The following is a 26,343-nucleotide window of genomic DNA, read 5'->3' as shown; positions in this document are numbered from 1 at the left end:
GATCCTATTAACTAAAGCAGCCCATAATGCTATCAGAGAAATTTTAAAGCCATCTCTTTCCCTTAGCCTTATGAAAAGCACCCTTTGAAAGGCAAGCAAGCATGTCCTCAGGACTGAAATCTCCCCTCTCCCAGTGACAGCCCCTCTCCCTAACACCCCTTCCCACAGCAGACATTCCTGACTTGGGGCCTGCACGGCACCAATGGAAACCTGAACGTGGATCTACCAAGAGGTCTAAAGAGATAAGATAGCAGCATAGGCACGGGGTTTGGAAAAGGTTCACGAGCTCTCCTTGGCACCAGGCAGGCTGGGATGGTCCATGCAGTGCTGTGCAGGGGCTCTCCTGTCGTGCTGGGAGCACAGCTGCACAGGAGCTGTGCTTGTTTTGTCTTTGTTCACCAAAGCCATGCATCACAGTGCCGGGCAGCCCAGGGCTCTCCTCCTGCCCCTTTCCAAGCCCCTGCAGAGAATAAGACAAGCCAACCCCGGCATGCAAAGGATACAGGCATGCAGGCTCTAGTCTGCTGCTTCTGTTAGTAAGTGCATCTTGTTAGTGGGTTTATGAGACACACTTAAACCTAGAAAAAATAAATAATCCTAATTCTTCATCAGGCTGGCTTAAGTAACCTTCAGCCTGGCTGGATAAACCACTGCCCACCAGCCCTCCAAACCAGTATAGATCAAAGTTACATTTCATGTCAATTCTTGGAAGCAGAACATGAATGTCTCCCACCCGAAGGAATATTTGTAAACATAACAAGCCTGGTGTGGCAGCAGCTCCTACACAAGGTTTGTACAAATTTTAACAATGGGCAGGAAGTTAAACAACTGAATGGAAAAAGCAGCTCTCTGAATGGAAAAAGAAGCTCTTTCAGCAAGTCAGAAGGTGCTCATCTGTAGGCAAACAGCTCTGTACAGGCAACACGCCGAGAGCAGACCTGTAACCCAAATCTTTGCTACTCTGTCATACTGCTGGGAACTGACCTCAGCAACTCCCAGGAGTTCAGCTCCTGGTCTCCCAAAAGGCCCAACAAAAAGGACCCCATGATGGTTTATGTGGAGCTCTGAGTAGCAAGATGGCAAAGGACACCAGATCCTCCCCTCCCCGTTCCTTACTGACTCACAATCTGAGATTTCACAGCTTTGCTTAGTCAGCTTAGTGTCGACACATTCACAGAATGAGAGATGGCTTATATGTCTTGGGATTGCATCCCAAGATTTCAGAGTTCCAAGTCCTCAGCATCTCCTGGTCACCGTGAGTCCACGCCCAGAGTCATCTTCAAGTTCTCATAGACCACGTAGCTGATGCTCACAGCTGGGATCACCTTCATGAAGTTGGGTGCCAGGCCCCGGTAAAGCCCAAACGCTCCCTCTGTCTTCAGGATGTGTTTGAACAGTCCCCTCATGGTCACTTCAGGAGCACCCTCCACTGAAGCTGCAATAGGGAAAGCCACAATAAATAATGCAGCCTATGTGGTGAAAACGCTTTTGTTTCCAAGAGCAGTACTGATCCATGTGCTTTCAGATGTTCCCAGAGCAAAGGTGCTTTGTGGGGGACAGCATTAATTTCTCAGCTGCCCATTCTGTGCTGCACACTGCAAGTATTTTCTCAAACTGCTCTGCAGATGCCCTCAGCCCAGAACTGCTGATCTGAGCAAAACAGAACCTCTGTCCTGGAGGTCCTTGAGCTCAGAGGTCAGAAGGGCAGCACAAAGTCCAGTGTGCCCTTGCAGCATCACAAACAGCCCTTGGCTCAGCTGTGGGGGCCAGCACAGGCTATTGTTGCAATGCTGACACTAAAAAACTTAGCCTTGCTCAAAAACAAAGGCAGGAGTTTGTAGCCATGACATTTTCTGAAAAATCCCTTTGCTGGGATTTTTCCTCCTGAGAGACTGAGAGGCCTCAGGAACAAAATGTAAGCAATAATTATCTGCTGCTGTGGAATGCAACAGGTGCATCTTTGATTGGTCTCATGCGATTGTTTCTAATTAATGACCAATCACAGTCCAGCTGTCTTGGACTCTCAGTCAGACACAAGCTTTTGTTATTCATTCCATTCTTGTTCCATTCCCTGCTAGCCTTCTGATGAAATCTATGAAATGTAATCTAATGAAATCTTCTATTGTTTTAGGATAGTTTTAAAATAATAATATATTAATATATATTATATAATATATAATTTTATATAAAATATAGAATAATGTATAATAAAAATAATAATATAATAATATATTAAGATAGTATCATTTTAAAATATATATTTTATAAAATAATAAACCAGCCTTCTGAAACATGGAGTCAGCATTCTCATCTCTTCCCTGGGGGTCCTGGGACCCCTGCAAACACCACCACAGCAGCTCCCACTGTTCCAGAACTCTCACCTTGGGCCTGCATGCGTGTCCTCACAAGGGCCAGAGGGTAACTGGCCAGCTGCCCACAGGTGCTGGAGATGGTGCCACAGGCCAGCAGGACAAAGACCCCGGGGTCAGCGCTGTTGACGGCGTAGCGTTGCAACCAGGTGTTTTTTAGTGTCTGGAAGGAACAAGGCCAAGGTCAGCAGGGAAGAGGCAAGTAAAGGAGTATCACATTTCATGAATGATCTAGAGTAAAGGCCCAGAAAGTTCCAGGCAAGTTCAGCCAAAAGCACAGGGTTTCTCAAATCTTTTTGAGCTGCTGTTGCTGTAGTGCCTGGGGAAAATCCCTCCTTTAATTTTCTGCTGCAATTTTCTCATGAAGAAAAGGAACAAGGGGCCATGCATGATGCTGACTATGGTTTATGAACTAGAATAACCACATTGGATTATCTTTTAAACCATTTTGGGGTAAAAAAAATACATTTGTGCCCACATAAGTTGTTCAAGTAAGCTTTGATAAATTACTTGAACTCCTGTTGTGACTGATAGGTCTGACAGTGATAAGGCCACACAAGCAGCACAGCCCTACAATAGGCTAACAATAACATAAAACATAATATCATAATTGTTAGGCTTAACCTAACAATAGGTTAAAGGCTTCATACCTCATAGACTGCCAGGTCAATCCCAGCATATGGAATGATTCCCAGCATGTTGGGGATGTAGCCTTTGTAGAAGGCAGCCATTCCTTCCTTTGCAAGGATGTTTTTGGCACAATCCAACATGCCTGAATATTGCCCTGTCTTTCTCAGAGCCATCCGTGTTTTCAGAACCTGGAGGACAAGAATAAATAGCATGAAGGCCTACAGGAGAATCAGCAGGAGAACAATGTACAAAGTCATTCCTAGGAGCACAACTGTCAGGACCACAGCAAGTGTCCTGCAAGCAGTACTGCTTGGTACCACCTCTGAGAACTCATTAATTAATTATCACAGTGATGGTGTGATAATTTTCCCACATTTTCCCACCCACAAGCCTCCTGGGCTGGACTCAGCCTCCTGCCTCACCTCCATGGGGTAGATGCTGCTCTGTGCAATGGCCCCAGCCAGAGAACCAGCCAGGAGCCTCTCGTGGATCCTCAGCATTTCCTGGTCGGTGCCGATGAACCGCTTGATCTGCACAAACCACAACAGACAGACAGACAGTGAGACAGACTGATCTCAGCCATCGCTTTCTTTCCAGCTTGCTCTGCACTCACAGCTGAGCCCTCACCTGCTCATAGGCCATGAACTTGATGGCTGACTCGGGGGCAATCTTGAGCACGTTGATGCCGTTGCCCCTCCACAGTGAGCGGGGGCCGCCCTCGCGGATCATCTGCGTGAAGCCGCCGACGATGCACATGTTGTTACTGCGCGAGGCGTGCACCTGGACAGGGACAAGCCACAAGCCTGCATCAGTTCCAGCCCCACTACGACAGTGCAACGTTTTTCTGTAATCCAGGGACAAAAGGGCGCTTTTTTGTTTACCCAGAGAGCTGCCAAGGCTTTAATCCCTTCCAGATAACTTCGACAATGGGAAAGCAAGCTTCTTTTCTTTTTTGCCAAGTCTAGCGTTAACTAATCAATCTAATCAATATCTCCCTCTGGAATGGGAGGAAAGGTTAAAAAGGCAACTGTCTTGGCTTTTTCCCATACCTAGCAGAGGATCAACTACCCATCAACTTCTCAGCTGGTTCTAGAGCAGTGACAAAGCAGGCGAAAATCAAAATTTTCCAACTCCTTCCTAATGCTGAAAATACTGAATACAAGCTCTGCCAACTGACCACCACATTCACTTCAACTCTTATGGCCTCAAGGTCTCTCAAATGAACGCAGGATTTTAATCTGTTTCACCAAAACCCAAGTTTTCCATATTATTACCAGCAATTTTGACATGTCTACCTCAAAAAAAATTCTCTGTAATTTTTCTAGTCAATGAATAATAACTTTTTAATATTACTTTGATCACTTAAATAATTCAAAATGCTTTTAAAAACAGTAATAAAAGAACGACAAGATTAACGTTGGCCAGAGTGCTGCACTGTGTTGATGAACATTATTACCATAACTATTAAAGGAATCTGGTATTTAAACAAACTGGAACTGCTCCATCTTACCTGCATGAGCACTTTCAAACGGTCCAAGGGAGCTGTGCAGGTTCTGGACACGGCACCTGCACCTCCACCTGCAACCAGATGTCTCCACCACATCCCTGTCTGCCTCTCTTCCACTGTGAACTCATCAGGGACAGTCAAATTCTCTCCCACATCGAAGATCTGCAAAAGGAGAAGGTATTGAGAAATGCTTCATCAGCCAGTGATCTTGCTGAAGTTTTACTGCTCTTTCCTAGCAGCAGGTGCTCAAGCACAGGATCTGCTTATTCCAGGCCAGCAGCTTATCTACAGCCACTAACTGCTGTGCCTGGCCACAGGAGCTGCCATGCTAGGACATGTCACAGGGGAAACTGAGTTCTGATTTCAGGATTTCTCTCCAAGATCCTGGCAACTGCTGAACATTTGTCTACACCAAAATACTGCAGGTATTTAGGAACAAACTGACCCACGGCAGGCAGCTGCATGGCAGAAAAGCTGGACCTCTCCAGAACCTTCCAAGCTGGCAGCCTGCTAAATCTCATTAAGTACTATTCACAAACAGATAACTCCAGGAAGGATGGCTGCCTCTGGAATCCGGTTCTAGTTTTAACAGGTCCTGAACCAGCTGGGGCTGGCCCCTGGCAGGAGCTCCTGGAGGTGCACACCAAGAGAACACCCTCAGCTCCCTGCAGTACTGCAGTCATCATCGCCTGTGCCAGCACCTGTGACAGTGATATGTGGCAAGATTACAGCAGAGGACAGGAAGCAATTGAGCTTCAAGGGCTACAGGGAAGCTGTGAACCATGAAGAGAAAGATAAGAACTGCTGATAGCAGCTCCTGGGGGCCAGGACTTGGACCAAGAAGCTGGGCAAAGACTGAGACCTGTTTTTCTTACCGTGGAGTGCTTCCAGTACAGGATGATTTCAGGAATGTTCTCCACGGGGTGCAGCAGGTGATAGTCTCTCCACTCATTCCAATCAATTGTCATTGTCCCATTTTTATCCATGCTAAAAAGATTGATCATCAGGTGAGTACAGACTCCCACTGGGTGACAAATTCCTCCTCCCCTTCCCTTTGATTATGCAAGCCTACACCAAATAGAGCTTTGCAAAGCAACCACTAAAAGACTTCTAAAGAAACACAAGACAAAGCTAGGAAACCTTCTGTTCACCAAACAATGCTGAGGTAGAAGTGGGCTCTCTCTTTCCTCCCCTCTCTCTCCCTTCTAACCAGCCCACAACAATATTTGCAACCCTTCTACCAAATTCAGGGACATAACTGACACTGAAGGGAAAATAATACTTACTAGGTGACAGGACCCCAGAAGTGTCCCGTCCTTATTCTGACACACAGGCAAACAGACAGAGGGAAGGTAGCAGAGGAAAAAAAGAGGAAAAAAACAGCACAAATAAGTGGTTGTTAACATGTTAGTGCCACATGCATAAAGCACTTAGCATTTCCAAAGAGCAACTGCACAGTCCCTCTCCACAGCAGCAAGCTCAGGGCAGCAGGACAGTCAGACAGGGATGCAAATCAGCTTAGGTGCAAGCACTTCCCCTCAACAGGTCAGGGAGAGGCTCTGACAGTAAGTCTCAATAAAGCATTATGATTTTATATTTGTATGCCAATTCACAGGGAGAAATCAAAACAGAAAGTAACAGGAAAAAAGGGAGGAACCAAAGTCTCTGGAAAGTGCATACAGGGGGAAAAGGGAGGCTTCCATGTCCCTATATTTCTTTCTAGTTCCCTTGACATAAAACAGAAAAACCAGAGGAATCTTCACCTCTTCAGTATTTTCTCAGCCTGCTGTTCAGAGATCTTGACCCCCAGGTCCCGCAGGGACTGGACAATCTCCTGGGCATCGATGCGGCCTGGGAAGATAATCCAGAGAGCTCAAGGATACACATCACAGGCTGACACGTGCACCAGTCCACCCTGAGCATGAGAAAGGTGCCTACCATCATTCTTTTTATCCAGACTCTTGAAAACCAGTCTCAGCTTCTTTTCATGGTCCTGGAGATAGTGAACAAATTCCTCAAAATCCAGCTGTCCATCCAGGTCTTTGTCTCCAGCCTTCACAATTTTCTGTTCAGAAAACAACCAAGAACTGTCAGTTCCTTTGTTCACTCAGACAGATCTATCTCCCCTTCTACCATCTTTAAAACATTTCCCACACAACTTTGACTTTTTCTCCAAAAAGTAGCTGACAGAACTGTAATTCTTCTAATAGAGTTGAGCAATGCCATAGCATACAAAAGTCACCTGATTCCAACTGTTTCCCAAAGTCCATTACACAGATGAAATGCCTCATGTTTTTATGAGGGATATTATGCTAGTGTCCTGTGTCTAATCTCAGGACTGTACCTTGATTAACATATTGCAAAGTCCTTGTGGAGGTTGAGATTCTAGAACTAAGTATGAGTCAACAGATCTGCATAAAAAGTGAATCACAAAACTTGAGCTTATAAAAATAAACTGAACAGGAGAAGGAATTCCATGCCTACTACAATCCTTAGAGAAGTAAGCTCCCTCTGGCAGTAACTAACTCCAGCCAGCACAATCCTGTCCAGCTCTAGTGAACACAGCCAAAGATAAAAACCTTTTGTGAACTCGTTTAGGCACCCTGAAGCTACGTGCTTTAATTACACAAGTTTCCATGAGATGCATATAGAGCAAGAATCGGTTCTTAGTAGGACAAAGCTAAAATCAAGATCAAACTGTGCCAGACATCTAGGACAAGGTAAATGACTAATTAACTAACTGCAACTCAGTGAGGCAAGAGCCCGTGGACTGTCCTCTCTAAGGGCACATGGCTGCAGGTTGACAGGTGAGGTGATCTCCAGACTTCAAGAATGTGGCTCAGGGAGTTCCTATTCCCCTTCTGATTCAGTCACTTGCCTTTGACAGCCTTTAAGTCTTGTCCAACATCAGTGAGCAACACTCAATTAGGTGTGATTCAGTCTAGTGTATCACCCAAAGTTTTGTTTTAATTCTTGTAACATTTATGTTAATAGCAGATGGGTTGTTAAGGAAGCTCTGAGCTGAGATGAAATGGGTTAACCCTCTGTTCACCAATATCTTGTTCAATATTTATCATTCAAAGTATTAGGCAAGCCTAAACTCACTGTGATATGTGCTCGGTCTATGACCACTGGTCCCCTTCATAAGCCGTAAGTCTTTGTTTCAATGTCATTTTAAATTACTCCAGTACTAAATAATTCGTTATTGAAACGCTCTCCCTCACCCAGCAAGTCCTGCCTCTTTAGCCCTAATGCTAGGAGGATTATTCCTAATCACTTTATGCACCTTAAATAAGAAAGTGCTGTCCCAGCTGCCCTGACCTCCAAGGCATGCCCAGTATTCCCACCCTGCCATTTATCATATGACTGTTGTGAAGTTCAGATACGACCTCACATTCAACTGGTGGGCTAAATATAGACCAACACCCCTCTGCTGTCAGCACATGGCTTGAACAGCTGAATCAGGGCTTCCCTCTCACTGGCAACCCCCAACCAGTTGACAGGCATTCATAATTCGGAGGCACTGTAACAGAGATGTGACTCTGCAACTGCTCCCTCTCTCTCAGCTGCAAAAATGCAGCCTGAGAGATCAGAGACTGCAGGCAATAAAAGCTTTGCCCTTCCTCCCCCACAGCCAGAGCACAGAAACGCTGCCTGCATGACAGTAACCCTCAGCACACGTGTGAGGGGTGAGAAAGCCAAGCTCCCAGCATCTCCTCTGCAGGTGTGAACAAGTATCTGCCTGCACCTCTTCACTTTCAACATGAAATCTGGCTGGCCATTAACAGCTATTTTGGCTGCAGAAGTTCCTGTGGTCACCACACACCTTCCAGCCTGCTGTCCATGTCCTTTCAGAGGTGTAAAAAGCCTCCCCTGCTTGGCTGATCAATAATCAGCTCTCTGGGCTCTTGACAGCCTGAGCATGGAAAAAAAAATAGCAGCAAGATGAAAGGAAGAGCTGTGACACACCAGGATGGGAAACTCCACGGATTTAGCACATGTCCCTTGCACAGCAAAGCAAAAGGGTCTTGCATAACCTTCCCCAGCTCAGCCCACCCACCCTGGCTGAGTCACTCGCTGAGCTGCTCTCCTCCTCCCAGCACAAACCTGCTCACCTTCCCCAGCTTCAGCTGACTCCTCATTCCAGCCCTGCTGTCAAGAGGAGGCATGTGGAAGGATGTAAGGAAGAGGAAGAGGATGTGAAATGCTGTATCTGAACAGACTCATAGAAGCAGAAGACTCCATAGTTTGGAAAACCCCTTTTTTCTATTTAACTCACATCAACTGTTTTAAACAGTCTTATAGGCACTGAGACCTCATCCAATTCAAAACAAAAGAATCAAAAAGAAAACAAAAGAATCACTCCACGCTGGTTCAGCAATCCCTGCCAAGGGGCACGAGAAGCATTTCCATGCTTCACTCAGTTATTACAACAGAGCCATCACAACCTTCTCCCCCTCTCAAGCAAGCCACTAAATGTATTAAACACCACCTCCTTCCCTTCTATCCCTCTCTTACGGCCATACCTGCTTCCACTGGCGGTAGGTGGAGAATTCCTGGGAAGGAATGAGGAGACTGAGTCGGAAGATGGATTTGAGTTCGGCCGGCAGCCCCTTCGACTCAAAGTACTCAAACTCCGTCTGCCTCTCCCCGAACACCGGCACGTACAGACAGAGGCAGAGCATCTTCGGAGCCCAGCACTCGCTGCCCTGCTCACTGCGACCGGCGAGGAAGGGACGTCAAAGTGAGCGATTCCCCGGAGCTAATTTCAGCAGCGAGCGGAAAGGAAATGCCAGCGAGTCTCATGACACACGCCTATGAGCGAGCCGGCTCCGGCGGGATTGGCTGCACAAGCCCGGCCCTTCTGCTTAAAAGGGAACCGGGGCCGCCGGTCCCGCCCAGCGGTGCCGGGACACACGGGACACACGTGAGCGCTGCCATTGCCCAACACCCGGCTCCCCTCACACCTTACATCACAGCCCTGCGCTGAACTCTCACTGCGGGCCTCTTAACCCGCGGCCCCTGGCCAAGGGCCAGCACACTCTGGCTGTGCCTTACAGCTGATCAGTCCTTTCCTGATCCTGTTCTCACCTCTGTGGGGATTTGTACAGGTAGCAGTCTTGATCACAACCTCTCCCGTCACAGTCCCATCAGGAGGACTATCGCTGCCTTCCCAAAATTATTTTTTAAAAGTGCAGTAAGAACAGGATGCCAGCCACTTACTGTTTGAGCATAGCCAGCTTAAGCAGAAGTCTTCCACTTTTACGAAGTTATTTTATTATGCCAGAGTTGACTGGCTTTGTTTGCAAGTTCTCCTGAAACCACTTGTGCCAGCTAAGAGCAGACAACCCCTGCACACAAAGATCTCTCCCCTCTGTAGCACTCCAGTTACCAACACAGCAGCAATAAAGCCTGTGGAGGTTTGTCATCGAGCCAAATACAGAGAAAATCACCCAAATCAAGGGCGGCCTTCAAAACAGCCCCAGCTGCTCCTAAGCCTCCTAGCTAAGCATCCACACAGCAGTTACACCAGCTTAATTTTTTTCATCCTCTTCTGACTCCAATTAAACATTGCAATCATTTGTGTGCTACAAGAAGTGTCCTGGGCAGAACAATTTTCCAGTTTGTACCCTTGACAGTTTAACTGCTTTGTAAGCAGTTCCTGAGCTCTCATTAGGAGCAAGCCAGGCTGGAGGGAGTGTGGCACAAGCACCATTTAGTGCAGGTATAATTACAGCTTCCTGAGCATTTGGTGGAGTCTGAGGTACAGATAACACCTAGCTCTCCAGAGAGAGTACCAATGTGCAGGAGGTAACAATGCTGTTCAGGACAGAATCACTGACTGCTGACATCATTTTTAAATAAAGTTACAGTCTTGGTATTAATCAAAGAGAAGTTATCACGCAGGGAAGATGCAAAAAGCCACAGCCCATAACCCAAACACTGAAATCCTATCTGCAGCAGAAGTAACAAAGTGTGTTTGCTGAACTGGTTCAAGCCAGCCAGGATAACAGCCTTGCCCAGTGCTGCGGACACAGCAACATTTTCGAGTGCTGGTTGTGTTTGAACAGCCTGCCTGCCCGAGCAAAGTCCAAGCAGCTCTCCCCTCCTCAGGCCCTCATGCCCAGGGTGCCTGCACGTCTTTGCCGTGGTGTTTTGTTCTCTGCAGCAAAGCCAAGGTCTGTAATGAGCTGCTCATGGAGCTGCATGTCAATCACACCAACTGGGAATATTTAATCTCTGGCTTCATTTCAAGGATTTATTTTTTTTAAAAAAAGCTTAATGGATCACGACCCACAGCAACTCAGTACCCTTGGGATTCGTGACCTACAGTGGTGTCCTCTGCCCTTCCTGGGGCACCTCACCTACCATGGCACCACGGCCAGGTTACCTAACTAGGCTTAACCTACTCCCTGCTGACGTCTCTCTGCATGAAAACAGGATCTTCTCAGGGACTCCAGATCCTCTTAAAGATCAGCTGCTGCAGCAGCTCGCTGCATGCATGCCCACAGCACAGCCCAGCCTTCCCACCAAGGCCAGTCCCACTGCAAGCAGCCCCCTAATGATACCTACACCCCACTGTTCAACACCAAACACCCCCAGAGAGGGGAGCAGAGTGGGTACCCCCAGCAACAGGCAGTAAGTGAACAAATCTAACTCAGATTTGCTTCACAAAGCCTTAAGATCCTCCGTAGTCCTTCCCACGAGTTGCCAAGCATCACTATTATAGCTGCTTGGCAGCTCAGTTGCTATGCCAACATGATGCAGATTTTCCTAAGAAACTCTGTTTGGACTTGGCAGCTAGAGACAAAAGGCAAAATCGGCCACATTTTAGGAAAAAAAGCCCTTCTACCTACGTCAGAGGAAAGGAGAAAGCTAATGAAGTTAAAGCTGATTTTAAGCAGGGTATTAATTACAGAACAGTGAGCTAAGAAGGAGAGACAGATTACAAATGAAGTTTATACCAGCAATTCAGGTTATAATGACAAAGGGAACTTAAGTATTAAGAAGTTTTTATATTTCAGCTTTAAAAATCCTGGTAAAGCTGGAAATACTCAGGAGCCAGGCAGCTCTCCAAAGCTGCAGGGATCAGTGCTGCTGGGACACTGGCGTGGGGTCAGTGGCCACATCTCAGCACACACAGAGCCAGTGCCACTGCCCCAGCACCTGCAGGCAGCAGCACACACAGCTCAGGGCACCAGCTATGGACAGTACATCCCTCATTAGCTCTGTCTATTCCTGACCAAAGCAAGGACAGGGCACAGAGCTCAAATGAAGTCACTCCTCCCTGATATTTCCATCCACTGATCCCGACACTGAACCCACACATTGCTGGGCCATGTGGAGCCAGCCAGGCTAATACCCTCTGCAGTTTCCTTGATGACAAGAAAAGTGAGCCATGAAGGAAGGCAAACACAGCTTTCTCCCTTTAGCAAACTCATTTTCATTTTATTTATAGGATTTGGTTCTCTTAAATGCTGCATGAGGTACCAGTTTCCATACCCTGCCATCCCTGCTAACCTTTACAAGTCTTTTGGACACTTCTGGTCATCTGCTTCATCACTGGTTTACTACATCACCTCCAGAATGCACCTCCCAAGGGATGGAAAGATGCAGCCATACAAGGAGCAGGAAAGTATGCTGTTTAATTTTGAATTTACTTTGCTAAAAAAAAGGCTCTAAAAATACCAAGTACCAGCAAGCGTCACAGTCACGTAACATCCTCCTTCAGAGGCAAAACAGCTCTCTGGGCTCCAACCCCATTGCTAGAAGGTTTCACTGGGTTCTGCTGACTTGGTCTTTTTCAATTTCTGGAAACTAGCTTATAATTAATTGGACAGTACAGAAAGTCCTCACAAAGCACAGAGAGTGTACAGTGTATGAAGGAGGGGAGTTAATGATTTAAGAGACCCCAGCAGAGTAAAGAGCTGCAACCAGCCCAGCTTTGCCAGGGGAGGGATAAGAGAGCAGGCACAGCAGAGAGCACTATGTGATATTCGACATAAAGGTGACCAGGGAAGGTGACCTGTTCCACCAACAACACACGGATCCAAAGTTACAAGTCCAGATGGTGACATCAGGGGCAGATCATGCCTGTTTCCTGTGTACACAGATCCAGGGCCAGCATAACACATTTGCAATCAGTGTTTTCTCCCCATATTTGCAATAACAGCCTCACGTTGGAACAGCTTGGAACAGGTAAACATCTGAGGAGGAACACAGCAATAACAAGACTGAAGAACCAAGGCAGGAAGCCCCTCCAGTGAAGTTTATGGATACACATCAATTCCCTACAGAAACCCCAGTACCAGGTGTGGTATTTTGTGTGGTTTTAGAAGAGAAGTAGTAACAGGTGTTTTTACAAAATGAGTGGCCTATCAATCAAGAGACTGCTCCCAAGGTTACAGTCAGCCAGTGGCAGAGAACAAAAGCCCCCATTTTCTATTAGCACTAAATAACACTCTTTGCTCACTGTGCTTTATTATCTATCCCTAAGGCTGTATGAGACTTTTCCCAAAGTCTCTTCTCCTTCAGCCAAGTAATTGGAACACTGATATCTGATCAAGCACAAACAAGTCATTGCATCTTAACAAGTTACTTACTGTCCATCAGCTGAGCCATGGGCTGGATGAAGCATAAGCCAGCCTGAATTGCAAGGTGAAACATATCTGCATAATCCTCAACAGAAGAGCTTTACACTGCACTTTACTTTACAATCAGGGCAAGCTAAAATTACACAGTCACAACCTCCTGGCAGATGGGCAGTTACTTGCTAAGATGCAATAACTCCATTTTACCACATCTTTATCCTCTAGGTATTTCTCCATCAGCCAATCCTACGGTTCCTATGCAGCAAAACTTCCCAGGGTCACACAGGAAAGAGGAGATTGGTATCAGCTTTCAGAGAAAGCTTTATTTCCAGGTGTGAGCAGATGGACTCTCCCTGACAGAGAGACCATTGTTCTCTGGAAGACACCAGAGATTTTCAGCCCTGTAATTCCAAGGTTTTCGTCAGCACTTCCTTCAGTTCTGAGCCTCTGTCCTTCTTCAACCTCTGTGCACCAAAGTCCTCCTGAAAACGCGCATGCTCCTTTTTTGGAAGGGGATGCACAGTGCTAACTGCTAAGGATAGAGATGAAGGCAAAAGTCCCTGCAGATTTTTCAGCCTGATTCAAGCAGGGAGTGGCTTCTGCTCCCCAGAATGTGAAATGCCGCCCTGCTTGTTTCCATTCAAAACAGCAGCAGAACAGATATTAATCCTCTCTACAATTTAAACCTGTTCATCCCCCAATTTAAAGAGAAAGCTCACAGCAACAACCATGTTAAATTCCCTGTGAAATAAACTGGATTCTGAAAGTCACACACCCCTATCCTTGCTGCAGCCCTTCAGTATCATCCCCACCCTTCACAGGCCTTACACCCAACTCCTTCCTCCCTAATCCCAGCTCACACCCTTGGTTTTAAACCACATGTAGTCAGAGCTGACTGCACCATCCTCAGGGGACACAGACAGCACTCCCTCCATTAAATAAGCCAGAAATGCAGTCGGCCAGCACTGTGATGGGAGCTCCAGCACTAAACTAAGCAGCTTTTGTTCACCTCCCCCCAAACAAAGCCTCACCATTTATTCTCTGCCAACTGAGTGCCCCCACCACCTCCCCACTCTCCCATCCCCTGGGAACTTCCCACCCTCACGCAGATTTCAGTCTCTCCCTTATGCCACCCGCTCCCCAGGGACAGTCTTTACTCTCTTCCGGGCTCTGCCATTCAAATAATTCAGCCAGTTATTCATTTGCTCAAAATATGCAAGTTTTACCAAAGGCTTGCCAAATTACCAGAGACTGACTCCAGAACATTTTAGGATGCATTTGATTCTTTGCCGGTCTGGGGTGCAGGGGTGGGACTCGCCACTAACCTGCATTATCATTCCCTGTCCTCTCAGTCATGCTTTTTACAAGTTGCCCAGGAACCCTGGAGGCCCCATATTCCCCCTTGCCCCTAAACAGCGTTTTTCTCCCACACTTTGAACATCGTGTTTGGAGGGTTAGATCACCTCCTCTCTTCAGTCACTCCCCTGCCCCCCGCCCCCTTCCTTTCTAGCAAGCACACGCGTTAGACCCTGCTCCCTTTTCCTGTTCCTCTCCCCCCTCCCCAAATTCACACATACACAGCTACTCACACACTCCACCTGCAACAGCCCTTCTCCCAGCAGACCACACACTCACTGTCATGTGCACCAACCCCTCCTCAGGCCCCTGCATATCCCATTACCTTTGGAAAATGCTCTGCGGGTCCAACCACCAGTAGGATAGTTGGTCTCCTTTCAGTGGGATCAGTCCCTCTGTCCTGTGTCTTCCCCAACACCTTTGGCCCTTTCTCCCCGGGGCCTGGAAGTGGGGTGGTGTTTCTGGCCTCATCCTCTTTTTCATCTGCAGGACCTTGGCATATGGCCCTGGGAAGGAAGCTAGACAGAAAATGCCACAGGGTCTGCAGCATTGCTGCTCCAGCGAGCATCCCAGGCAGGGAAACCCTGAGCGCTCAGGAGCTGCCCGCTGCCAAGGATGATGTGACTGCACTACCAAGCACCCCCGAGACGGGAACCGGCACGGCAGCCAGCGGGAGCTTCAACCCAGCGACTCCACCGGCTCCGATTCTTTACAGACCGCTCCTGCGGACGCTTCCTGCCTTTTGAAATTGCTGCTACTGCAGTCGTGCCTGGCCTGACAAGCAGCTCATTGTACCAGAGCCTCAGAAATCTGATGGCAACAGACAAAGCACAAGCCCCCGCGGCACGGAGAAGCCGAGACTGCTCGCGCAGAGAAGCCGAGACGCCCGAGCTAACGATGAACCTCTCCGACAGGAGCCTCTCAGAGCTGCCAAGCGAGCGGCGCGTCCCGGCTCCCGGCGATGCTGAGCACCGGGGCTGCGTCCCCACTGCAGCAGTGCCCAGCCAATCCGCGCTCCCGACACTGCGCTGCTCCGGAGCGCGGCCGCGCGCGCAGCCGCCCGGGAGCGCGCCCCGGGCGCGGGAGGCCGCCCGCAGAGGAGCGCGCCCGCGGCCCCGGGCACCGGCACTGACTGCTCCGGCAACCAGCACTGCCCCGGGCACCGGCACTGGCGGCCCCGGAGCGATGGGCACCGGCCGAGGGGTGCGTGTGCCTCCCCGGCTGCGGCTCTTTGTTAGGGCGGCAGATGGTTGTGCAGAGAGAAGCCGGCTTTGCCCAGCCGTGGCCGCATTAACCTCTAAGCGCACTCTCTCTCTCTCTCCCCGGTCTATTATGGTCTCATCCGTGCCTACAATAGCTCTCGGTGCTGCATTGTGCTGCCAGCACAGCGCCCACGGCCATTCATCAGTGTGAGAGAGAGCTGGGCTTAAAGCATCGCTGCTTGGCCGGCTGGCCGAGCTCTGCTGGAGGAACCTAGGCTAAGGTAGGATATTGATGTATGTAAGCACAGGGACACATGATATTGCTTGGATTTCCACAAGGGATGCCACAGCAGCATTTGTTCATTGATTAGTGAGCTGTATCGGCCTCCCACCATATCCCACCCTGCATTTTCCATTTTACAGTTCATCAATTTACTTCATATTCCCAGATTCTCTGTGTCCACAGAGGGCACTGCATGCCTCACTTCCAAAGTACTGCAATTCTTCCCTAAGTTTTGGCAGAAAAAATGAGTACAAACCCACAGCTTCCATCACCTGGGGCTACCCAACACAGCACAGCAAGAGCTACCAAGGACCTCAGTTTGCAGCTTTTAACTTTTGAGAGTGGCAGACTGCAGGGCACTTCCAGTATACAGATATTAGATGTGAAATACAATCCAAAATCTAAAAGGTCTGAGAGCCTTAAGCAGCCAAACTGCACATAAATTTTGAGATGAACATCACTTTTGGGAACTTGCTGTCATTGAATTCCTACAATGAACCTAAGTAATGGAAAAAGTGAGAGACAAGTACATAGAAGACACCACATTAAAAAAAATTCTTCTGCACATACACCAGAATTACTTAACAAGAAAAAAATGCTTTTTAATCACAAGGTCTATGTGCAGTATGCAACAAAGTTTTTTATCTTGAAATTTGACACATACCAACAAGTAACCACACATAAATTTTTTTTTAATTATGGGGCAGCACCACTGGGGTGAGGGTGTGGGAAAGCCCAGTCCCTCTGTGAGGAATGGCACAGCCTGGTTCTAGTTGGGATGCAGTCAGCAGCTCAGACAGAGGCAGAAAAGCCTGAGGAATTCTTGTCATGCCTCCATTACCCTGAGCTGCTGTCAGTCATCCCAGCTACAAGCACAAAAGTTAAACTACTTTCTAACACATAGTGAATCAGATCCTTTAAGATGACATTTGGAAGTTTTTAATGCTCTCAAGCCAAAGGAACAAAGCAGATTTTCTGAACTGGGCACAGTTCTTCAAAATCAGCTTCTATTAGCCTAAGGCTGTGGTTTCACAAGCAGCTGTGAACTAATCTCAAGCTTACTGCCACTACAAGTCATCTCACACATCCACTTAAGCCCTGCTCTTACCTTGCCCCCATGCTCTTCTGAAACCTCATGAACCCAGCCAAAGCCCTGCAGAGCTTTCCTGCTGAGGTAACCAGCTGAGGCTGCTCATGGATGGGGTCCAGAAAGCATGGAAAGGGCATCTGAGCTGCCTGCAGCAACAGGCAGGCTGCCCTGCCACTCACACAGCTACAAGTCACCATGCAGAAGGCAAAGCAGCCAAAGCAGAACTTGAGATTTGTCCTCTGTGGTCACTCAATACTCACAAGGCCCCATTTAACAGCTGATGTTACCTGACACTGTTACAATTGTTCCCCTGCATTTGTTTTAATATTAGTGGTGTGTGCACATCAGGGATCCCCAATCTTCCTTTGTTCATGCAGAGATTTCATAAGAAAATAATAATTTCTGCAAGAAATTACATGGCTGGGGTGTAATTAAAGCAGAAACTTAGCAATGCTTCTTTGGCCTCTGTCCTCACTAAAGGAAAGCTCAGAGGAATTCTGCCACCACACTAATTCTGCCTTGAGAACAGGCAGAAGTTTCTAATCATATTTAAGAAAAAAAAAAAATTAAAAAGCATTTATTTTACCAAGTGGGGAATTTTATTAGGCCGGAATTATAAACCTAGTAACAGCAAGATGATTATAGCTAGAAGCAAAACAACTGCACTCCTACAGGGAATTTGTAGGGAAATATTACTCTGCCAACACCACCAGGAAGCAAATCATTGACACAAAAAAGATGTAATAAATACTGAGAGTCCAGCATGAAAGGTGACACAAAGTCACACGAGGAACAAGAATTCACTTTTTCTGGAAATCATGAATGATCACCTAGACCACAGTGAAACAGCTTTCCCAACCTCAGCTCCATCAGGAGACAGCTATTCTGCAACTCCAGCTGCTGGCATGACCCAGACCTGGGGTTTAAGGCAGAAAAAGCAGGAGGGCTGATCTGAACGCTGGCTCCTGGCCAGCACACCAGCCATGGGGACAGCTGGCCTCAGAGCCCTGCACACCAAAATGGGGAGCCATTAGATAGCCTGGGCAGAAGCTGACAATAAAGAGCTGTAATCTATCCAAATGGAGACAAAAGAGAGAGAAAAAAGCAAGAGACTGACATGTTTGGCTCAATTATTTTTCTCAGTACTGCAAGCTGGCAGAGGGAGGTTCTGCATAAGCCATAAATTCAGGTATCCTGGTACCCTTTTCAGCCACATCATAATACCTGCTGAGTCTAAAACTCCACTTTTCAGACAGACACTTGCCTTTTCCAGGCTGGTACACTGGCAGAAATTAACTTTTGCTTTAAGATGGTTTCTAGAAGACTTTTGAGTAAATGCACAGTGTGAATTTGTGAGCCTCATCACCCACAACTTGCTAACATGTAAAAACTGTGAGAGGGAGGGCAAAAAGAAAGGGGGGGCAGTGACCCCTCTCCTCCTCCAGCACAGGAAGAGCTGCTGGCATCTCTGGTTCCTTGAGTGACCCTGCAGGAATGAGCAGTGACTCATCTCCTTGGGAGCCTCCTGGAAGCACCCCCAGGAGCCCTGCTGCCCACATGGGTGTGCACCCAGCCCCCAGCTGGGATGGGCCACCACGACTCTGCCAATCACCTCTCATCTTTTCAAATTTAACTTCTGAAAGAGGAAAGCGTTAAGCATGTCACTACTTCACACTTCTTAAACAGTTGAAGTTAACCCTGCACGGTGCTTCTCACACCATGACATAAAATCTCAATGCCTTGGCCACTGCTGCTTAAATAATTTAAGTGTCTGGTGACATTCAAGTACTTTCATATATTAAGGTGACACAGCATAGCTCAGGGAACACTACACAGCAACCCAGGTCTCCTTGTTACAGAAACCCTGGCACAAGGAATGAGCTACCCAGGCTGATCTATTCAGGCATCCACAGCCAGTGCCAAATGCAAAAATACAGAGAGAGCTGGCCAGGGACAGGGAGCACAGAGCCACTGCCCAGGACTGAGAGTTCCACCAAGGTCATATCATGTTATATGGAGAGAGGGATTAACCAAGAGACAGAGCATCCTTAATACTCAGAAATTAGAGAATCAACTTCTTGCTGCACCAGACAGTTAAGAAGAAAGCAGGTGGTGAGGAAGGATAGCCCTGGCCCAGGCCTGCCCCCACACAGCTCTCCTCAGGCTAAACTATGCAGGTTCACATACCAAGCAGCTCTGCCTTTCCAGGCAACTCATGATCTAAAAATTTCAAATATTTCTCTTAGAGCAGAATTCTCCACTGCAAACCACTTTAGCTGCCAGAAGCCTCCCTGCAGCTCATGACTTGGGAGTTCGAAAAACTCAGGCATCCCAGCTGCCTTGCCATGAGTTATCACAGCTATGCTTCTTCACCCAAGACAAAGGCTGGGCCATCATTAAACTGTGCTCATGTCCCACATTCACAGGGACAAATATAGCAGTAGGACATGAACAAGAACAAAGGCTCATTTCCCATTTGCTACAAGTAGGGCTGTAGGAAAAAGCTCCCTCCCCCTTTTCCTCCTCCCAGCACTGTATCATGTTATGCTGTGTGCAACCAAGGGCCCAGGGCTGCAGCTTCACCATCTTGTAGGGCTCTCAAACAAAACACCAAGTCCTTATTGTGGCTTTGATGTCTTTTATTAATGCTCACCAACCATTTAAAGGTTCTGTTCAATATTCAGCTAGATTTTAAAAACAAAATTTAAAAGAAACAGTAAATATGCTGAAGTCTGGAGGTTTTTTACCTGCTGTTATCTCAGTAATCTGACACCTCCCTGAAATAAGGTTTTAGGAAGTTAACCTCTTTTCCAGAGTAATCAGCAACTGCACAAGAGGAAATGGCCTCAAGCAACACCAGGGGAGGTTCAGGTTGGCCATCAGGAAGCATTTTTTCACTGAAAGGATTGTAAGGCACTGGCACAGGCTGTCCAGTGAGGTCACCATCCCTGGAGGTGTTCTCAAAACAATTTAGTGCTAGATTAGGTAATACAGTGGTGCTACATCAAATGTTGGACCCTATCCTGGAAGTCTTTTCCAACATTAACTATTCTAAAAATCTGTGCAGATGAGGGCAAGGAGATGTCCACTACTTACCAAGGCATTGAGTGCTGGTCACTAAAACATGTCCCACAGAACACACTGAAAGACCAAAGCCCTGCTGCACATTCTACACAGGCACAATCAGCTGCTTTGGGTGAGTTCTGTTGTTTCATTCCACTCAGGCTGAGGAGTTCCCACAGGCATTCACTCCCTACACAGTTCAGAACAGACCCCATCCTGCAGGAAGCAACGCTGTGAGGCCACATCAGTGATATTCAGGATGCCCTTCTACTCACACAATGCTGACATTTAAAATTTCTATGCTCTAGTCCAAGTTGCACCTACACCTCTCAAAGGTCAGCCAGCAGCCCTTGGTCATCAGCACTGTGCAAATAGGACAAAGGTCTCTGCTAAATAAACCAGAGAACCAGCAGGCTTCTCCAATTTTCTGCAAGATAGGACAAAAACAATCCTGGAAGAACAAACATCCCTCAAGAGTTATATGCATGGTCCTATATGTAAATAAAGCAACACTTGTCTCATCTGCAGTTGTTTGTTTATATGTAAGGAAAACATGCAGGAGCAAGTTTCTCCTGTGCAATATTAAAACCAGCCTCCCCTCAGAGCACTGAGTGGACACACTGCCCATTTCAGGCATTAATCACACCAAGGCAGGGCTGAGCAGGCACCAGGTGTGGGTAGAGCCTTTCCCCAGGACAGGCTGAGGCTCCTGCCCCCAGCTCCCCTCTCCTCCTGCTGGCCCTGGCAGGGTCACAGCCCGTCTCCCTGGCATCCCCTGTCCCAGAGCTCTCACTGCAGGGCTGCTGGCCAAGGCTATTAATAACCAACACTAGAAGTTTCCTTGTGCCAAAGCCAAGGCCTGTCTTCTCCAAGTCTTTTCTGCAGCTGTCAAGAACTCATGTGATGGATTTGAGTTCATTTGCGTCCTCAGCCTGAATCAGAGAAGGCAACAACCCCAAATTCATACCAACCAACCACTCACCACAGATTGGAAAGTTTTATCTACAATTAAATCACTGACCTACAGTTCTGCTCTTGCTCAAGTGCATGAGAACAGGGTCTCCATCAAACCACACATTTCATAATTACAAAGAGCAAGAACAGGCCTCCACTCCCTGCAGATCCAGCAGATATGATCTATTTTGTTTATTATTTTAATAAACATTACTCATGAATGTGTGAATTTAATTAACATGTTATTGAAAATGGTTTCACCTTGTATTAAACTGGTTTGGGGTATTCACAAAAGGTAATCCTTTGGGATTGGTAAGGAGATGGGTGGATGAGAAGTTGTTGGCAGCAGAGGGAAGGCTATCAGTTGGAATATCAAACTGTAACAGGATTTGTCTGATACAACCTAGTGTTGCTTAACCCTTCAAGGTGAATTACAAAAGCCCAGCTAAAAGCTCCACAAGTGCCCCAGCAGGATTCAGGGCACACAAACCATGAAAATGTGATAATGCATAAATGTATATAGGTTTGGAGATGTATCATGAGATTTAAATGAGAGCAGGAGAGATATTCCAGTCCAAATCACAGAACAGTGTTAGAATTTTGCTCTTTTTATCATAAACTGACTTCTGTAACACAATCAAAACTCAGGTCCTCCAATTCCAGATGGCTGTGAATGGAAAACAGGTGAAAGCATCACACTGGAAAAAGTCCCTGGAAAGGGAAAGGAAACAGGTGAAAGGAAAAATTCCCTGCTCCTTCTGCCCCTTACTTGCTCAGAATTGCAGTACACTGTGCACAGTATAAAACAGAGTATTCCAAAGTGCTGAAGAACAAAAAAACAGTTACAGAAACAGAGCCTGGGAGGAAGAATGAAATGACGTCACCACAGAAGATAAAGCATTGATCAGAAACAAGATTAAATTTTTTTACGATTGCAACTGCTACAGTAGAAAGAGTTTCTCAATCCATCCATGGAGCCACTTGCCAAAGAGCAAACTGATTTATTGTCCCAGAGTGGCACGGGCACAGCTGGAAGAGTCCAGGGACACACTTAAAATGCAAAGCTGCTCAGGAGAAAAGCCTGACGCAAACAGAACACTGCAGGAGCACAGCTCTGCTTTACAGGACATGGGAAAAGTAAAAAACAGACCTTGGAGGAAGTTTGGACAGCCAGGACCTGAACATCAGAGTGAAGATATGAGGCTAAGGAAGAAGTGATGAAAGCAGATTTCAGCAGCCTGGGAGCTGATACAGTTTTCCACGGGGAAGCTGATTCCAAGGGAGCAATCACAGCTGAATACATGAACTTAGGAGGGGAGAGTATCACAAGACTAAGGAGGACATCACTGTTAGGGTAGAGGCAAAGAGGACATCTGGGACTGAAAAGAGACAAGGGTTATGTTTTCTCTGTTTCTTAAAGTGAACAAGTCCAGCAGAAGATGCTGAGCATTACAGAAGAGGCAGCTGCAGACAAAGTTCACCACTTCAGTCTGTCTCTAGGCAGCTGGGGTTAATTCCACCAGTTCAGACTGTCTGGAACTTCAGCAGCAGAGATGAAGTTTTGGAATGGCATTCCAGCCCTGCAGTTAATCAGGATCAGTAGGAAAACAGTTATATTAGCAAACACACAAATATTACCATCACACATTCTTTCAGCAATAGGACATCTACAGACACAAAGCAGGAAACAATTCTCTTTCAGCATATTTCCATTGAGTGCATATTTCAAGCTCCATAGGTCTATATAAAGTCAGAAAGCAACAGTAACAGGACATTTACCATCCCAGAGGTAGATGAAATTTAGCAGTAAAAGACTATCCCTCCACACAGTAGAACAAAAAAGGCTTTTAAAAAATTCTTCACATGGTTATCATTTTACTGCCCAAACAGAGTGAACTGTGTGGATTGCTTCATGCTGACCAGTGCAAACAAGCATTTCGTTACAAGGCTCACTGGTTTGGCACACTGGTATTTGTCAATTGGTTTAAAGATAACAGCATGGCTTAAAACAAAAAAACAAAAAAACAAAAAAAAAAAAGAAAAAGAAAACATCTTTTACATAAGCAAATTCCACCTCAAAGGACATCTGAGTGCAAGCCCTTCTCTCACCCACCACAGAAGGCCACCTCTGAAAGAGAAAGCAGCAATTTTCCAGGAATGCCACAAAGGGTTTTATCTCGGCAAGAACTCACAAGCATTGAAGGAGCCAAAATATTGCTCATTTTCTTTTCAAGTTCAGCCCAAAAGTTATTGTTACCACGAGGACTTTTAGCCCACTGAGGCAGGGAGATCAGCAGCTCACAGCTAAGATGGGAGATAACTTCACTTTACGAGCCCAATGTTTTCTCCATCTGCTCCCAAACATTAGAAGGCAACTCCCATATCAAATGTACTGCTGCATGGAAGGAAAAATAAAGTGCACCACAGGCACCAAGTAATTTACTAATCACAAGCAATCCATGTGATTTATGCCCAAATTAGTCTCCAAATACCGTGCTCGATAAATCAGAAGGGTTTTCTATCTTGACACTTGAGCACTTTCCCTGAGCGTGACCTCACATTAGTTGGGCAGTGAGATGCCATAATTAGCTGAGGATGGAGCAGAAAAAGGACTGACTTATTAATAGAACTGCCTTGCAAACAGGAAGTTTATCTGATTTCCCTAAAAACTGCTCGACACTGAAGTTTGCTAGCCAGCTGAGGGCTGCTCCCACATTTTTAACTGGAACTTGAGAGTTTTGAACTCTGCATCCTCACTCTCAATGCTTTCACTCTCCATGGTTATTACCCTGCTAAAGGGGATGCTTTACCACAATAACAATGCTTTGCAAACTCTAGAATGTTTTGAGTTGGGAAAGGAGCACCCAGTTCCAACCCCTTGCTACTAAATTAAGTTGCTCACTCCAGCCTGGCCTTGAACATTTCCAGAGATGGGGCAGCCACAGCTCCTCTGTGCACCCTGAGCCACATTTCACCCCTCTCACTCTATTGATGTGGAAAAAGAGTCAGAGGAAGGAAAAGGCAGAGGAACAATACTGACAGACAAGGGCTTCAGCAGAAAGACAGGATTGTTAAGCAGCATCCAGGCAGGGCTTCCCTCGGCAGCGAGCTCCGGTCCCCACAGAACGGTTCCTCCATGTCGCTCCCACCACACAAAGAAACTCTCTGCTGGGAAGTAAAAATGCACTTTGTGTGAAGGTGCTTCCTCCTGGGCTGCAGAATGCTAGGCTGGACTGAACTGCATGCAAAGAGAAGGGAATGCAAACAGAGGAAAGCGTGCAGGTGTAAGCACAGAACGTTCTGGGTCACGGGGGATTTTTACCAGAGGTCAAGGATTGGCCCCAGAGGTGGCAGCAGGTCAGGGTCACAGGGCATGCACAGTGACTTGTGGTACAAGCAGATCGACATAGCCAAATGCACCCAGCAGAACTCATGTTTTTTCTAGAAACAGCACAACTGAACTACTCACAAGATCACACTGCCAAGGAATTCTCGTATTTTACAGCAGCTAGGAAGATGCCAACCAAAAAGAAATGTCAGAAGTTAAGATGCTGGAGAATCAAAGTTAGAAAGGGACTAGAAACTCTGGAAAGGACTGTGTAATTAAAGCACTCAAAGTGGGGCACCACTCCCAGAACAGGGAGAGAATAGGAGCTGTCACTTGAATTAAGTATCTTTTTAGTGACTCAGAAGTTATTCTTAAACTCTTCTTCCTTCCTGTACAACTCAGGCACTCTGTAGTGGCACATCCCTGGCTGCACCCATGTGTTTATCTCCTATCTTCACATGATATTCAGTTTTTTATGGCCCTGCACATAAAATACAAGTGACTGGGCAGGGGAAGCCTGTGCAGCACTAAGGACAAGCCACATGGACATGTAAATCACACTCGTCACAGTTAATAGAGCAGCATCACGTTGAACCTTGGAGCCCCCAGCATACAGCATCACACAGAGCGGTGAGTACAGAAAGCTCCCTGGGCTGCATGTTTTATATGTGCAAACTGTACAGTACAGCAGCCTCCCGACGTTCTAAGATATTTCCAAACCCATAAAGTAAACGAGTCTGGCATGAGCCATCCTGGGCAAACATGAGAAGCAACACGCTGCCAGACTCATATGAGGAACACAGGGATGGAATGAAACCTGCACAATTATCCTGACTGCAGGAATCACTCCCAAAGGACCATCCACTAGTATAAGCCAGCATGCAAGTTGCCCTGTCCTGACTCCTGCAGAAACACGATTTCCTTTATGGTTTTCCCTGCCCAAACACTTAAGTTTTAATCTTATTAACTACGGGCAGTTAATACCGTGCATGCCTACAGGCAGCAAGCAAGCCGATTCCTCCGGGTCCAGCGTGGAAGCCAGCAGGGTGGCTCTGAGGCAAGGACCCTGGGGAGGGGAGCGGCCGTGTCGGATCCCAGCCCCGCTCTCGTTCGGGGAACAGGACGCTAAAGGACCCAGGCATTGTCATAGTGCTACCGCTGCCCCGGCGGGACACAGCTGGAAAGCCTCCAGAGTCCGCGTCCTGCTCCCGAGACAAACACAGAGAGGGCCCCGGAGCGGACACGGGACGCGGGGAGCGGCCGAACCCTCCCTGAGCCCCGGATCGCGGGCGCGCTCGGCCCCGCCGGGCCGGACCCCACCGCCCGCCGCCGCTCACCAGCAGATCCAGCTCGGAGCGGTGCAGCCCGAGGCGGCCCAGCCCCACGGCCAGGTCGTGGATGCAGAGCGCGCCGTCGCGGTTCACGTCGAGCTTCTGGAACAGGGTGCGGAGACGCCGGTCCTGCTCGGAGGCCTCGCACAGCGACCGCCCGCAGGACCCCGCGTTCCCCCCGCCGCTGCCACCGCTGCCGCTTTCCACTGCAGATCCGTGCGGGGACCCGCACGGGCAGAGAACGCCGCTCACCACCGGGGAGGCGAGAGAGCGCCGCGCCCCCGGCATGGCCGCGCCGGCACCGAGCACCCCGAGCACCCCTCACGCCCGCGGCACCGGCAAATGGCGCCGCTTCCGCCTTCGCGCCACGCGCCGTCGTCGCCACGTGACGCCCCGAGCCAGCCAATCAGAGCTGGCGACACGCCCTGGGACACGCCCCCTGGCGCCTACCCAGAGAGGCGGGTCGTGACGTCACGGGGACGCCCCCGGCTGCACCAATCAGGAGGAAGCGCCACGGTGTTTCGGAGTGCGGCACAGGGGGCGGTGCAGGCGCGCGGGACAAGCCGCGATTGGCTGAGCTGCCTGTGGGGGCGGTGATAAGGACACCTCCTCCAATCAGAGCGGGGGCCGGCAGGCAGT

At 47.8% G+C, this 26,343-nt stretch overlaps 1 protein-coding gene across 7 annotated transcripts; it reads right to left on the bottom strand.

Moving 5' to 3' along the window:
• Positions 1–988: 988 nt before the first annotated feature.
• On the bottom strand, positions 989–26,028 carry SLC25A25 (solute carrier family 25 member 25). 7 transcript variants are annotated; one of them, XM_054284138.1, is made up of 13 exons: positions 25,711–26,028; position 25,498; positions 24,086–24,210; positions 6,445–6,571; positions 6,270–6,357; positions 5,793–5,828; positions 5,382–5,493; positions 4,510–4,668; positions 3,627–3,779; positions 3,422–3,529; positions 3,020–3,187; positions 2,382–2,532; positions 989–1,435 (listed from the first exon to the last, which is right to left on the bottom strand). In XM_054284138.1, the coding sequence occupies exons 1-13, from the start codon at positions 25,990–25,992 to the stop codon at positions 1,251–1,253; spliced, it is 1,695 nt and encodes a 564-aa protein (XP_054140113.1). In that variant the 5' UTR covers positions 25,993–26,028; the 3' UTR covers positions 989–1,250. The 7 variants fall into 7 exon arrangements, with proteins under 7 accessions (XP_054140113.1, XP_054140107.1, XP_054140109.1 ...); XM_054284132.1 differs by lacking the exons at positions 24,086–24,210; position 25,498; XM_054284134.1 differs by lacking the exons at positions 24,086–24,210; position 25,498; positions 25,711–26,028 and adding an exon at positions 14,779–15,452.
• Between the last annotated feature and the right edge of the window lie 315 nt (positions 26,029–26,343).

This window comes from Melozone crissalis, unplaced genomic scaffold (genome assembly GCF_028551555.1).
Source record: "Melozone crissalis strain CALT ecotype California unplaced genomic scaffold, PUWL_Pcris_2 ptg000041l_1, whole genome shotgun sequence".
Lineage (NCBI taxonomy): Eukaryota > Metazoa > Chordata > Aves > Passeriformes > Passerellidae > Melozone > Melozone crissalis.
The sequence above is the reverse complement of the archived record's forward strand: the minus strand, read 5'-3'. Positions and strand labels throughout refer to the sequence as shown.

Coding starts and splice junctions, on each gene's coding strand:
- SLC25A25 (XM_054284138.1), bottom strand. CDS start 25,992: ATGCCGGGGGCGCGGCGCTCTCTCGCCTCCCCGGTGGTGAGCGGCGTT. Junction 6,358..6,444: donor TCTGGATAAAAAGAATGATG/GTAGGCACCTTT, acceptor TTATCTTCCCAG/GCCGCATCGATGCCCAGGAG. Junction 3,188..3,421: donor GCAGCATCTACCCCATGGAG/GTGAGGCAGGAG, acceptor CTTGTCCTCCAG/GTTCTGAAAACACGGATGGC.